The sequence below is a fragment of the Xiphophorus hellerii genome, chromosome 7 (assembly GCF_003331165.1).
Source record: "Xiphophorus hellerii strain 12219 chromosome 7, Xiphophorus_hellerii-4.1, whole genome shotgun sequence".
Taxonomy (NCBI): domain Eukaryota; kingdom Metazoa; phylum Chordata; class Actinopteri; order Cyprinodontiformes; family Poeciliidae; genus Xiphophorus; species Xiphophorus hellerii.
In genome coordinates this window covers 6639850-6655970 of record NC_045678.1, presented here as the reverse complement: position 1 = coordinate 6655970, position 16121 = coordinate 6639850, and the positions used below count along the sequence as shown (strand labels likewise).

Below are 16121 nucleotides of genomic sequence, written 5' to 3'. Positions count from 1 at the left end.
ACGTTGAAGTTAAGTGAAGATTTTACTGAATTTAACACAGCCTTATTTTGTATTCGGCAGTTACTATTTTTGCGCCAAAGAAACTGTATTATATATTCAACTTCCTCTTTTGTTCATGTTTATTTCTGTTGGCTTGTTTGGCCTTGCTTCCTGGTTTATTTTGTGATTTTATTTTTTCTCTCTTTTCGGTAAATAGCATACAGAGTTCTAGGTTTCAGTTTCCTTGCTAGATCCTGCCGAAACTCCTTCTGAACTGAAACGCGGTGGAATCTATTGTCCTTGAACAGCCACCGTAGCGTGAACTCCCATTCCAACATGGCGCTCCCCTTGCGGACCAATTTGAAACATTTCATCCGCTTCATTCAGAGGTTTAAGCCCCTGAAAAGGTGCTTCTGCGCTGCTGTCTGCCCGGAAATCAAGGTACGTGTCGTAGAGCGAAGGTAGTTCCGGTCTCGGCTGTGAGAAAAGTATTTCTTAGCGTTTTTTCTTTTTCTTTTTAAGTTTAGAGAACATTGGTGCGGTCGGCAGCAGGTCGTCCTGTCTGTCTCTGCTGTAAACAGAGCAGTGAGCTACAGTATGTTGGCGGTATAAATCTCTACTAAACGTGCTGCCAGCTCTGGGTTGTGGAAAGAACTCACACCGTCACGACTGCAACAACTTTTAGAGGCGTTTTAAAGCAGCGTAAGACTAGAAACAAAACTCGTAGTTGTTGTTGCTGAAATGCTGGAAAAATATCCGTCTATAGGGTTTAATATGTTTTTCGGAGGAGCTGATTCGCGACAGGTCGACGTCATGTTTTTATGCCGTGGAGCAACGCGGAATAACAATGTAGTTTATTGTCACGTGCTTTATCTGAGCTCATATCAATCATTACATTGTGAATTTACTCACATGAAAGGAAATATTTAACCCAAAATGTTGCTTTAAAGGGCATTCCGAAAAATATAGTAAATTATCTATCTATAAAACCGAAAAAGGGATTAAATTTAGGACACTTTCGCGTTCCTCGAAGCCCTTTAATTTAAAGGAATTTCCAAAGATGTCCAACATAATGTTAAACTGAGACATATTTCATCATAACTTTAGCGAAAAATGATAAGGTCCATGTTTTCCTATTTTTTTATTTTTAAGTCTCGAAACGTACATCTTGCTATGACTTTAAGGCCCTATGGTAAAACGATCCTATTTTGTTGAGCCCAAGATCTGAAAAAAAAGAAAAGAAAATTAGGTTGCAGATTAAAAACAAAACAAAACACTCAAAGCAATTCACTGTAAAACACTTAAAGGTGGTATAACTTGAAAGTTAAGGTTGATCTTCTGCCTTGAAAACACAAGCAAAGTCAACTAGAAAATTGTCTCGGTTTTAACTCGGAAAGTGAGTATCATTAAGTCGATTTAACAAGACAAATTCTCTAAATATTGTTTTGGAAGTTCTTCTGATAGCTTATTGTTCTTAAATTGTGAGTTGTTATAATTTAATACTGTAATTATTTTTACATTATGCAAGAAAACTGTCCTCACCTAGTGGAACATGTACACATTTCTGTATTATTTTCACTCTCAACAACTTAAAATAACGACATATTTTACGTTAGAAGTATTTAATCAACTTTTAGGAACAAAACATTGGATGCAAAAATATGCCGCTAAGCATCCTGGGGTATAGTCCCCACTCCCACCTAAAAACCCTCGTTTACACAACTCAACAAAATTAATTAAAAAGTGAACACAATTTATTGCTGTAAGTTTATCTTTCACAAAATCACATATATTAAGTTCAAAATCTAAAACTCGCAAGATTTCTTTGACTCGTAGAAGGTAGTAAACACAACTAAACGCTGCTCAGGTGTTTTACAGATCTATTGGACTGGTAATGGTTACAAAGTCATTTCTAAGGTTTTGGGAAATCAGAGGAACCCAATAAAAATCATTACACAGGGAGAAAACATGGAACAGTGGTACAGGAGTCACTGACTTACCAAAATTACTACAAGAGTGCATTGATGACCAGGAGGTGACAAAAGAACCCAGAACAATATCTTAAATTAAGCGCTGTGGCAACTGAACATCAAGCACCATTTTAAAGGGGCAGTATTATGCAAAATCAACACTTTTGAGCTTCCATCATGTTATAAAGTTATTCCCTCATCAAAAACATACCTGGAGTGTTACCTTGATTCTTTTATGCGTGTTGAGAAATCCTTTAATCTCCCATGGCAACCATTCACCTGTGCAAAACACCAGGGGGGAACCCAGCCCCGCCTTCAAGGCGCGGTGCATCCTCTGAGCTGCAGTTTCCAAGTTTCCGATCTTCCACCTTCCCCCATGACTCCTCCACTCAGTTCCTTTAGACTAGCCAGCAGCAATTAGCAAACACCTGGTGGAACTGAGCATCAGCTGAGCTCATCATAGGAGCTACTTCTCAGTGAAAATGCTGGTAAAACGTTGGTAAAGGGTTAATATAGGAGCCATGTTGTGATGACTTCCTGAAGGCGTAGCTTCAGAAAAACTAGGAGTTTCTTAAAGAGACAGAGGCGTTAGATTACAAAGTCAAATTCTCTAAAGTCATATCTTATACATAATTTATAACATCTGAAGTTGTGTAGTTGATTGTGCTATAAAACAGCACTGTGTGGCTGGGAAATGCATAATACTGCCCCTTTAAAATTTGACACAATAATCCCTTTGATCTCGGCATAAAGGCTGACAAAATCTTCCAAAAACAGAACCAAATAAACAAGCAAAAAAGACAAAAAAAGAGTTATAAACTCAGCTTGGACCAAAACCGCTTCTGAAGTGACCTTCTTTTAGTCAGAGAAGAAAGAGGCTGGTCATCCTCCCTCAACCCAACTTAAAGTAAAATTTCAACCTGAAAAGAACTGCCTACATTCATTAAAACAATTTCCAGTTGAAAGGAAAGCTTCATATTCACCGTTTTACCATTTAAAACAAATTGAAACATCTTACATTATAAATCTTTATTAATATCATTATTATAAATCTTATGGGAGTGTCTCAATGAAGGCCAGCTATTTGTTTCTTCGACCTTTCAGCCCCACACCGGCTATAAAAATCCAGCCCTGTGTTCTGATATCCCGCTCCTGTGGTCCAGTTATTGGCTGATATCAGTCATGTCAGCTGCAGGCTGCAGGAAAGAGGAAGTGACTTCTAATTTGCCCCTCTCTCTCTCTCTGTCTCTCTTCCCCCCCCTCCCAGTTAGCCTCAAATTCAGTTACTCGGGTGTCAGCTAAAACCATTAGAGCAGCTCCTGCGCCACATGGGAGAGGCCAGCGAGAGTGGGGGGAAACGTGGCCTCTCTTTTGAGGATGTTCATTAACTGCCCTATTTATTTTCAACTGTCAGAAAAGCCCGCTAATTCACAGCAGTCCCTCCTGTGTAATTAAGTCTGTCGTAATCATTCTCCGGCCAGAGCCTTTGCTCAGAACGTTCTGCGTTTAGCCTTTTTTTTTCTCTCTCTCTCTCAGCAGCAGTCCCGCGTGCCTACTTATTACTGTTGTTGAAAATTCATCTCACTAAGTCGAATTACAGAACCGGTCCGTAGAAAAGCAGCCGCAGCGGAGCTCTGGGAGCCCCGTAACGTTTCGGTTTTGTTGCCTGAGCTTTTCTCCTGACCGTCGGCGTTTTAATTAAAACAAACCGAGCATGCGATACTGTGCCTTTTGAGCTGCCACTCCGGTCACAATTCTGCTGCCTTTGCAGGAGGAAATGACTAACCTCCACTGAGATGTTGGAGGTGCAGGTTTGCCCTGAGTGTTACCATAATTACATACTGATAAATTTACGACGTGTGCACTCTAGGTGGTTTTTTTTTTTGCTTTCTTCTTTTTAAATTTTTTTTTTTGCTGTGGTGGGACCTTTTTTTTTGTGTGTGTGTATTCAGGTATTAGCTTTAATGTCAGTCGTTTGTTTCCTGTGAGTTAAGTAAAAACTGCAGTGTGGACTGTAACACTGGAGGAGGTGAAGAAAGAGTTGGGGAAAAACAAAACAAGAAAACTGTTGATCTGAAGCAAGCAGCCAAAAAGAAAAACATAAGCTAATGTTTTTTCACTGCTGCTCCATATGCGAGTGTACAAAAGGAATGTGAAGTTCTTCCACACTGGAGAACTAATCAACGCTTTGATTTACTTAAACAACTAAATCAGAAATTTTAAAAGATGAAGTTGTGTAATTTCTGATTTTCAAAGTTGAATTTCTTATCTTTATGACATGTTTATTATGACGTTTGTCTCACATGAATGATGTAGAAGTCATCAATGATGACTTTACATCACTGATGACATCAGTAATAATCAATAATCAGATACAAAAACAGTATCTGATTGTTTTGGCTTTGAAAACAATCAGATGCTCCTCCGATTCTGCATATGGAAGTGGCAGAAATCTTTTCTTCTTTTTTAGGCGGAGGTAAAAAGATCAGAGTTGATCCCTCCAGACTGCCGTGAAAACCTCAAATATGGGCATTGGCCTGCTGTGTGAACGCAGCCTTCGACTGGACCTGGACACACACAGCTGCCCTCTTAGATTTCTTTCAATTAAATCTGACCGGCAGCAACGGACTCCTTAAAATAGATTTTTAGATGAACAGAAACCTTTGCTCTGTTTGCCAGAAACACAAAAGGGAGCATCTTGAATGCTAATCGACACGAGCATCACCGTAGAACTAAAAACCCCAAATATAGTAAATAGTAGCAAAACCTGGGCTGAAATATTTACACACGTTCTTTAAAACCTCTTAACGTATTCACAAAGCCAACTTTAACAGTATTAGGTGTTGCCAAAAGAAAAAAAAACTTGTTCTTTTGTATTATTTTTTTCTCTTGTCTGGTTTAGCCACTCTGGATGAGGACGACATTCTTCAGCGGTATAAAACTTTCTTTTTAAAATCATTATAAATGCTGAGTATAAAATCTTTTATAGGCAGCTGACCAGAGAAGGTTTTTAATGTTCAGTATGTAATGAGGTTGATGGCGGCTTCCGGCCCCGAGCGGGAGCCGCTCACGTCCCCCAGGCTCTGGTTGAAGTGTGCTTCCTTCAGAAGCCTGTTAGGGCCGGAGGCCGTGGGCTGCCACCCCTGCCAGGTTATTTTTGGAGGACTGTCAGGGCCTGTTTTTGAAGGGTCTCCAGTCCCATTAATCAGCCGAGGGACCCCACTGTGCGAGCGGGCCCCGAGCGGGCCCCGAGCCCTGTCCTGCTACACTGCAGTGTTCTGTTCCTGTACCCCCGCTCTCCGCACAGTGTGAAGCTCAGAGGAACCTCATCAATCTCACCTGTCCCACACGTCAACCGCAGATTTAATCAAACGCTCCTTCTGGGCCTTCCCCCTTCGCTGCCCCTCCAACATACAACTCCGACTGGGGAAGAAAAAAGGGAAAGTTCTTCACTGAGACTCAATGTCAAAACTCAAGTTTTACAGCAATACCCCCCGGTTTTTGTTGTATTTCTATCTTTATCCTCTGCTAGCTCCGTGTGTCTGTGGACATTCATGTATGAATGTTTTCCTTTGCGGTCAAATGCACTTTGTTTCAAGCTGTGGCACGTTCAAGCGGCTGAACACACACATGCCTTCGGGGATGTGGAAGGGGTAATACAGTAAGGTCCGTTTCCTGTTTGATAGCGGACTGAAGTGGCACTCTGTTGGTCTCCGGCTTTAACAGGCCCCAAAGTGAGCGGACGGCCGAGACGAAGAGAGGCACGCAGGAATGAGCCGAGTTTCAGCGTGGCGCTGGTGTTAATGGGAACGCCCGTTGTGTCCAGGAAAAGAGGAGGAACACTGAGTCCTGTGTGCAAGACACCGAGCAGGAGACACGTGAGAAGTCCTGCGACCACGGGCCCGTCTCTGTGTCCTGGATGTAGTCGGACCTGGAGCTCATTGCTGGGCGAGCGGCGCTGCCAGGTGTTTGTGCTACTTGTTGAAACTGGTGTGGTCAAGTGTCGCGCCCTTTCCTCGGCTCCTTGTTGAGAGAGATGTCAGTGGACCGCCCCAGGGTACCGAGGCTCTGATATGATGGATGGGCCCTGAAAAGCAGCACAGAGCGGGTCGGGGATGAGGAATGGACCGTTTTGCGAGCACAAGCTCAGCCATCGTGAATGATTTCATGGAGTGTAGCAAGGCTGTGCATCTATAAATCCTGCAGGACACAAATCCTCACTAAATAAAAACCATGTCAAGCTCAAGTCTGTGTTTACCACATGGTTTATTTAGACCATGGAAATCCTACCAGGGCTTAATGTTAAAAAGCCAGCAGTAAGAATGATGGAGACCTAAACCCATCATCATCAGAGATTCACTCAAAGAATCTGCAGGTGACTGGATTCTGATGACTTTTCAGATTGATCGGCCCAGACCAGCCTGGTCAGAAACCCCCCAAAGGTTTTCTGATCAGTGAACACACCATACGCACTGCCAGCTTGTGCTGTTAATCAGTATGGGTGCTGTTACTGTGTAAAGCAGACTTGTTTGCCTTGATTCCAGTAAGTGGTGCGACGCAAGCCAATGCGGTTTGGTTTGTGTTTTCAGCCCATTCAACCGAACTGTACCACACCATTCCTACATCCTCTTCAGCTGTAGGTAGATAGGACAATGGTGCCATACGGTTAAGGCGGAGCTACCGGTGTCACCTAACACAGTCCACTGGATGACAAAAAAAGTCACTGCTTGTGACAACCTTGAGACATACTAGTGCACTAGCATGATTCAACACTAGGTGTTTGGGTTCACCTTAAGTTGCCCAGTGAGAGTCCAGCTCCACTGAATACACCCGACCATAAAATTGCGTACAGAAACCACAACGACCCATGCCATGCTGCATGGCAACAAGGCAATATTGAGCAATTATCAGTATCAGTGACATGTTGAACATTAAGTCAAATTAGCTGGAGGTTAGTTACCACAACCTCCTGCAAATTGCTAAAATCAATCTACAAATACTTGAAACGCTGAAAATGCTCATAACTGCCTATTTTAATTGTTCACACACCAAATATAACCGTATATGCATGAATACACACAATAGAAACCATCTTATCACTGCTTCAGAAGCTAATTTACAGTCTTCCTTATTCCTTATCTCCTCTCTTGACTGCCAATAAGCACCAGGGAAAATGAATGGAGTACTTGGATTGGCTGCTTTTCAAACACCAACCAATGGCATCTGAAGTAGCACCATACTTGGGTATTTTAGCTTCTGAAGGTGCATTTTCTTTCAAATATTTAGACATTCTCTTTGAGAAAAATCTGCAAATAGGTGAATTTTTTTGTGAACAATTTTGAGTTCCACAAAAAAAATCTGTGAATACTGAACCATGAAGAGGCAGAGGGTCCATTGTACAATCTCCAGGAATATGGCTGTTTTATTAACGGTAGCTATGCTATTTGTTGGTAAAAGATACTAAAGACACATTAGTATTGTAGTGTCAACTATGTTATCATTTTGTCTTTAAAACAAGAAAGACACAGCAACGCCTTCAGCTTTATTGATCAAAGTGAAATCTTTCCATAGCAACTGAAATGCTGTTTTTACTTTAAATGTCGCAGTTGATGTGAGAAATCTGGTCATGTTGCTCTTTTCAACTGGCTGTCATTTCTTTCCACTGCCTGCCAGACCATGATGTGAGCTGTCAAATCCTTATGAACGGACACCTTCACAACTCCACTAATGTTGATGTAGGCTAAGACCACAACACGCGCGGACGATCGTCTGTTTGCACACGACCTCCATCCCAATGGACACTACCACACACACCGGCGAACGAACGAACGCATATTCCAGGAAAGGAACTGCAAGTGTGAAAACATGGCCTTTTTAGTGTACGTAACCTTCCAGCTGTTGGCGTTGATGTCCCACGCACATGGTGCCTAATGTATTAAGCATATGGTGGACACGGACGAAGAAGGTTTTCGTCACCTCTGCAGTGGCGCGGTCCATCTACGTTGTGCCTGTGGGGAAAAACGGCATTGGTCCGTTATTTTGGATTTGAAGGTGTCCATCTTGGCGAGAACTCTAGAAAGCGAGTGTGAGATTGGACCACTGGTCAAAGGTCTCTTTGATCCCGTCTCTGAACATCCCGAGGCTTTTTCTTGCCCCGTCATAACTCGGACTAGTAACCGGTGACTTTTTCTTGTGTGTGTCTCAGTTACCGTTTGATGGATTGCCTTGAAACTTAGTACAGGCATCCAGGTGCCCCTCAGAGTGAACTTCAATAACATTAAGGACCTTTTCATCTGCAGCTTTCATCTGCTCTGCTCAGTTTTGTGTTTTTAACTTGTGACTGACTCTCTCCAAGTGCATGATCTTCAAAACAATTGAAACTTATGTTGATGCTAATTAAAGGATTTCGAGAGATTGCTTTTTTGGGGGGTGGGGGGTTATTTATTAAAAAACCACCCAGGTATCTACAAAAGAGAACAGCTTCCATGGAAAACTATTTTAAGAGTTATCAGACAATGTTAAACAAGCTGCCAGACGCCTATCTACAAATGCTATACAATGAAATCCCAATATTTAACCAGTCTTGACGTCATTAAAAACTATGACAAATATGAATTATTTCATTTTGGAGATTTAGTAACTCAGAATGAATCGATTGTCCATGTGTCCTAGGTGGACTTGTTCTTGTTAGGTGTAAACTAGCAGAAGCCATAAAACACTGCTTTGTGAAGAAAGAAAAAATATTGTTTAAAAAAACAATTTAATGTATTTTAGCTCGTGTTTTTACAGGGTGTTGAAGTCGGAATCTGCATGCGGTGCATTTACTCCGTCCCCGTGTTATTTTAGTAGCTCATAAGGTATTATTATATATGCAGCCAGTACATTTTTGCACCCTGAAAGTACTTCAAAAGTAAGAATATGAACATACACAGAGGCACTTTAAGCTAAAGCGTAGTAGTTGGTGATATTTCCTTACTTTTCGCTTTGCATAGTAGGATTCATTACAAATATAAATTGCTTTACAACATCCCCCGTCTCGTCTGTCATCGTTCCGCGGCTGATTTACTTCTTTTTCCTCCAACAGCTATTAAAGCACATGTTCGTATAGCAGTTAGACACCAAAAGTAATACAGAGGTGTCTGGTGAAGCAGGGGCTTAGCAAGCGCTAGGCCCTTGATTGCCCAGTGGCCAGTAAGTCATGGCGTTGACTCTTATTTGACACTCAATTGGTTCAAATGACACCATTACCATGTCTGCATGGCTAATGGCCTCCCCGGGGCCACAGAGTGGAGGAGGGTGGGGGGGAACATGCGTTAGGTGTGTCAGTCTGAGGTGAGAACACACATGAGCCAGGCACAGGGCCCAGTTCACACCCAAATCAATCCTGACACCTCTTAAGAGGCTCTCAGCATCAGTGGCACTCCAGCGCAATTACCCCTTCGGTAATGACATAAGCACCCAGTTCCTTCCTGCCTGCCTCCTGGTAGAAAGCCTCTTCTGCAGGCCGGTAGATGGGGATGTTGTTGGTCCTCGGAGCAGTTGATACCCGATCCCCTCCGGGCCCTGAGATCTGGACGCCGCAGGCCCTTGCTTGGGGAGAGGGAGCGGCTTTTATCTGATCGGGAGATGCTGTGCCTTTAGCCGTCCTTCAGCCAGATTGGAGGTGATGGAGCTCAGCAAGCTGTCAAGATAGCAGTGGGCAAAGAGGATTTCCTCTGAACGCTTCAAGTTTTAGTGGTTAGTTATGATAACCTCAGAGAGTGTAGCTGGGAAACATGTGATTGCCAGTCAGATTTGAGGCGATAACGCAGAGATCCCCGGGGGTTTTGAGAGGAGCAGATTTAAAAAATGGGGTCCTCTGAAATGTCCAGGTGTTGCTGTTAAAGGGTCAGTGTTATGTGTTTTCCAGCTACATAGAAACATTTTGTAGCACAATCAAATAACTATGACACCTTCAGGTGTTATAAAAATGCTGTATATATCAAATATGACTTAAAAGAAATTTGACTTTGTAATTTAATACCTTGAAATTGGGCCTCTGTCTCTTTAAGAAGCTCCTGCTTTTTCTGAAACTCCACCTTTAGGAAGTCATCACAACATGGCTCCTCTGTTAACCCTTTAGCAACATTTTTACCAGCGTTGAACTGAGAAGTGCAATGCTGGTAATGAACTCAGAAGATGCACAGTTCCACCAGGTGTTTGCTAATTTCTGCTGGCTAGTTTGAAGGAGTTGAGTGGAGGAGTCACAGGGGAGGGCTGCTCTATGAGGCAGAATCTCAAAAGCTTGGAAACTGCAGCTCCAAGGTGGAGCTTCGTCCTAGAAGGCAGAGCTAAGTCCAACCAGGCGTTTTGCTCAGATGAATGGTTGCCATAGAGATTAAATCATTTCTCAAACATGCATGAAAGAATCAAGGCAACATTCCAGATATGTTTTTGATGAAGGAATAACATTATTACATGATTTAAAGCTCAACAAAGTGGATTTTAGCCCTAAAGACCAACACATCAATGCAAACTCAAGCTGAACTTCTCCTTTTGAACTCGTCTGGTTAACAAGGCGGTCCAGCCTTCAGCGTTTTTAAAGAGTTATTTCTCACAAAGGGGAATTTTTTCTGTACATGTTTGCTTGTGATAAATGGAAAAACCGTCATTTTGCTGAAAATTAGAAGTTATGAAACACCTTCTACTCTGACCTCTCGTATGATTGATTTCTCAGAGCCACTCCATCAAACATGCAGCCTTCATCGTGCATTTCAATAAGGCCTCAGTTAGTTGGCATGAAGAGGAAACCTCCTAGAGGAGGCTTCAGAGAAGTCATTGTACCGCACAGTGTTGCAGCAAGTTTGCCGTGCATTCGACACAAAGCGTGCTGTTTTCATGTAAATGGTCTGCCGTTCATGTCATGGCATCGAATGGTGATGGTAAAGAGTAAGTCAATGTTATCATGGATCAAAGCGTTTTAAAATGAACACACACTTGCACACACAAAACAGCTTTTCAGAAAGAGGACCTGGAAAACTATGCATGCAAAGAAACATCTGCATGTATGAAACCATGTGCACACCTAATCTTTCACAACTTTACCTAAGAATGCCAGCAATTGTAAAATTAAACACACGTTCATGACTCGGTTTTCCGTAAATAACTCTAGTATAACGCTGTTCTCTTCTACAGTAAAAAGTGCCGTTTCATACTGAACCAAAATGTTTAATCAACAGTGTCAAAAATAGAGCTGAGATTTCTTGTTAAAGCACTATAGTGAAATTTTCCAGAAAATGAGCTAATTTCACCATTTTTTTCCCATGTTGTTTCAAAATAGCTAAAATTGCTTATTTATATGTTTTCTTTTTATTGAGAAGCCAGAAAAAAGTACCAAAGTAACTGGAGATTTCTCTGGCTCTTTGAATATTAAAGCATTGCTGCCTCCCCAACCCCATCTGTTTTTTTTTTACACCAAACGCCTAGTTATCTTGATCTGGACTTCTACACGTTCTCCCTTCCTGATTTCTTAAATTCAGTCCCGCTCTGGAAACTAAAGGAGCCTCACTCTTTATGAACACCAGATGGCTAAAAACGTACAACTGCTAAAGAAATTTAGCAGGTGTTTAATGTCTATTTTCCATCAAATTTTAATATAGATTACCAAATTCAACATGGTCGGACTGCACTATTGCAGAAATCTAAATTGGCATGGTGGTGTTTTTAATTCAAGGTGATGATAAATTGATAATCAAATCTCATCTTTCAACTTTAGAAACCCAGTTGGTGGTAAAAATCACCCAATCATAAAACACTGCGTCGTTTCCCTACGGCCTTTGTTTTTGTGACCACCGCAGTTTTGCCCAAGTCCAAGTTTTTGTATACCAGTGCGGTTTGAATTCTCCTGTCTTTGATTGCACCATTTAGTAATAGTGCTACAGGCAGTGGTTAAATTCTCTCTATAAAGCCAAAGTTAAGTGATGGGGGGGGGGGGGGGGGGGTCCATGCCAGAAGAAACAAGGTGGTTTGGTGCAGCTTGGCTTTGCATGTGGAGCAACACAGTGTTGGCCCAATCATACAACGAGAGCAGAACCAGTCGGTTGTTTTCAGGATAAGACCTCCCCATCTTCCTTCACTGCTTCAACCACGTAGGGTTCTTTGGTGATGCGTTTCTTCTCTCGACAATCTTCTTCCCGGTTTTGAATCTTAATTTTTTTATCAGCTATGGTATATTAACCACACGGCTGTAGATACTGACAGTAGAATGCATTGTTCACTCAAAGTTGAATGTTAGTTCATTACCTTCTAAAGGCAAATTCTAGCTAAAAGACCTGAAAGACGTGGCCCAAAGACTTGAAGTCCAAGAATGATCCATAGCAAGACTTATACTGACTGCATGAGACTATTAGACTGGCCATCTGATAAACTGAATAGATTTTTATGCATCCACATTTAACCTCCATTTAATAGCACTAACAACGATGGATTATAAAACCTTCAGCCAAAGTGAAGATTTGCGAGTTCTTCTTTTTTACGTTTGCGTGTGGACGTTGGAAACCGGAGAACTGTAAACATATGTTTGTCTGTGACAAATTATGTGGCGCTAACATAGCATATGTGACCATTGGCCATGCAGTGAAAGAAAGATGACTTCTACTAGAGAGGTGCTGAATTTTATGTTTGTCCATACATTTTTTACTTTTTACAAGCTCAACTGCTCCAATACTTTGAGTCGTAAAGAGCGTTTGGAGGTCTGCTGTTTCACACCAGTTGTTCCTCCCAATCAAGGTGCAATGCCGTTCAACCTCCATGTGTTGACATCGTCTTCTGTTTTATTAATTTTATATTCTAACACCGCATTTAAAAGCAGTTCATCCTCTCTGTTTGTCCATGTAAATCATTCTTTTGGCGCCATGTTTAACTCCTAACAGGAAGACGTGGTTGTTTTGAAGAATTGTGATTGGCTGATGCAGGTTTTAGCTTTACGCTACGCTGCCTCCTGTGGGTTTGGTATGTTTAAAACAATGCTCAGTGACGTAATTCTGCGGGTTTGTGTGGGTTCTTAGACCGATCGGGCATGAACAAGATTATTTTATGGAAACAATGTTCTCTGCTATATGATCTGTATAGTTACTGTACGGTTACTGAGGTATAGTCAGTCCTGTTTGTTTTTTGGGGAGATTTCCTATTGGCATTAGGTCGGTTGGTGCAAACACACTACCTGTTCCTTTAAAATGAGGCTCTTTGGCAGAAGCATTTAAAGACCTCCATAAAATACAACTTTAAGTATGCAAGAAAGTTAATCAGGGCCAGTAATTTGGCACATTTCATTCACAATCAGGCCAGCTCCAGCTTCCTAAGTAATACCGAGTTTGTTTTCCCTTCTTCCCAGGAGCCTCCATTAAATGCTCGCGTGTTCTCAGGGATCCAGCCGACCGGAGTGCCGCATCTAGGCAACTACTTGGGTGCTCTGGAAAACTGGGTGGCCCTGCAGAACCAGTACCCCTCGGTGCTCTACAGCATCGTGGACCTGCACTCCATCACTCAGCCTCAGGATCCAGACAAGCTCAGGAACAACATCCTGGACATGGCAGCGAGCTTGCTGGCCTGTGGAATCAACCCAGAGAAGGCGATCCTGTTTCAGCAGTCTCAGGTGGGTGGGAGAGAGTGAGTGATGGCCGCCTGCTGTGGATTGTGCTGCTGCTGTTTTCAGATACCAAAGAGATGGAAAGGTAAGTCATGAAGCCTCTTCAGTGTCATCCCCAGGATGATATAGAACTACTGAAATCAGAGTTTGATGGCGTAAATTGCTGCCTCGTGCAGTTCTACTGTGTGCAAGTTTCTGACTTGTAACTCATGTGGCTCCTAACTCTGGAGCTAGACTTTAAAAGACTAAGACTGTATTTTCACCTTAATACACTTAACTTGTACTTTACGATAAGTAAGACAGAAATTATGTATGATACAGAGTCAAATGTGCATTAAGGTTATTTTTACCATTGTGTCTGGACTCCATTGGATTAGAAGGGAAGTATACAGTAGTAGGACGGGAATAAAAGTAGGGGGACGTCTTTGTTCCTTAATAAACAATATACATTTGTAGCTAGCTGGCTTGTGGTACATTTCTAGAGTTGCTTTGGGTAACACTTTATTTGAAGGGGTGTGCAAAAGAGTGACATGACACTTTCTTAAATATGACATAACACCTGTCATGAACATGAAGGAGTCTTCATGAATGTTCATGACTGTTGTCATGAAGTGTCATTCAGTAAATAATGACACTTTTAATGCAAAGTCGACTCTTTTAATTGACTTTTAATGCAAGTTTTAATACGACTTTCCATAAAAAGTCATTATTTACCAAATAATGCTAAGTTGATACTTTTAAAGCGCATTAAAAGTATCAACTTTTAATGAAAATTTGCATTAAATTGTCATTATTTACCAAAAGACACTTCATGACAACAGTCATAAACATGCATGTTCATGACTGATGTCATGTCATGTTTATGACAGCATAATGCCAGTCTTGTGCACACCCCTTCAAATAAAGTGTTACCACGGTGGGTTTTAGCTTGTGATAAAAAGATCTGAGTGGAATGTTAAAACAGAGGTACAGGCACATCAGACTGCTTTAACTCACACCAAACCATGGTTTATAAAAAACATGGCGTAATCCACTCTATTGTTCCGCCTGCGTCTAGTTGTAGCTACTGCATCGGATCACTCAGATACACCTTTCATATTCTCGGGAACCCTTGTTTCACTTTCAAACACATCAAAACGTTATGTAACGTAAAGCTGGTGTGACCCTACAGCCCTCTACAGACTTTTGGCACACAGTTTCCTCTCTCTGTTTGTATATTTGGTCCAGGAGAAAGCGTTTATTATTGGCTGTCAGCTCTGACGTTGTTGACCCTCCGACATGCCAACCGCCCCAGATATCCGCCGGTCTATTGCTACCGATTCTTACCGCCGCCATTTCTGCTGCTAATTTGTGCACAGTTCCAAAAACACAAGCTGCTGAGCCTCACTTTACATAAAGGATCACGTTTGGATTTTAGCTTTCTTGTGACCAGGTTGCTATGTATTGCAAATTTTTTGCCCAGGTCCCTCTTGAAAATGAGATCTAGATCTCAACGGGGTTTGCCTGGTTAAATAAAGGAAATATATATATATACATACAGTATATATAATATATAGCTTTACGTCCAGATAAAAAAGAAGACGACGAAAATCAGAATAGCTGTTCTGTTCTCTCGCCCCGACTCTGGATGTGTTTTCTTTTCTTACAACTCTGGAAGTCGGTACGCATGTGTGTGTTAAGTTCAGTCCATCTGTGTTTCTTTACCTCCCTTCCCCGCTCCTCTTCCTCCTCCTCCGCCTCTACACACACATCCAGGCCTATTTTTATTCGCGCTTAGCTTCGTGCCACATAACTTGGCAGCGACACGACCCCCGTGTCGAACACGCCTGCTCCACATGTAAAAATACGACGGCCGCCCAAAGAAAATACTCAACTTCATTGAAAAAAAAAGAAGAAGAAGAAGAAGGGAGCAGAGCTTGTGTGAGTGAGTAGATGAACTCAAAGGACGTGTGGGTCTGCTGATTAATGGACTTGCTTTTTTTTATAATATATATATATAACTATATATATATAGGTATATATATATATATAAGTATTTAGCAGAAAATGGAATGGACTGTGAAAAGATGGCCAAAAATTCCTGCTTTATGGCCTAAATCGTCGACTGCATGATGAGTTAATCACTTAATCGCTGAAGCTAACTGCCAAGTGCGGTGCGCTCTGTCCACGCGCCAAGGTTAATTACCACTCAGTCTCTATCACGCGCTTCCTGTGCGGTTATCAACATCTGACCCATCTCTTGTCAGAGTGCAGTGGAATCAGCAGACCCACATATCTTATTTTCTTTTTCCTTTTTTGTAGGAAGTGGGATATTTAACGACTGACGCGTCCCCCTGACATGTTAGCCGGATGTCCTGCTTTATGTTCCTGCTGTCTGGTTGGTGACGTTAGGTCGTCCGTTAGGCGTTTTCCAGTTACAGGAGACACAAACGATGGCAAATAAACAGAAATTCATAAGCCTTAATCAGGAAAAGCAGAGGGATGTTCGCGCTCTCTCACAGACACACACGTCCTCTTTATCACATCAAACCCTGGAGTTCATTCAG

The 16121-nt window shown here is 41.9% G+C and overlaps 1 protein-coding gene across 3 annotated transcripts in view; it reads left to right on the top strand.

Moving 5' to 3' along the window:
- Positions 1–303: 303 nt before the first annotated feature.
- The window catches only part of wars2 (tryptophanyl tRNA synthetase 2, mitochondrial), a 28087-nt gene continuing 12269 nt past the window's right edge, over positions 304–16121 (top strand). For all 3 annotated transcript variants that reach the window (XM_032567804.1, XM_032567805.1, XM_032567803.1), the window contains exons 1-2: positions 304–420; positions 13321–13581. In XM_032567804.1, the coding sequence (XP_032423695.1) occupies positions 316–420; positions 13321–13581 (366 nt within the window). In that variant the 5' untranslated portion in view covers positions 304–315. The remainder of the gene's footprint in view (positions 421–13320; positions 13582–16121) is intronic.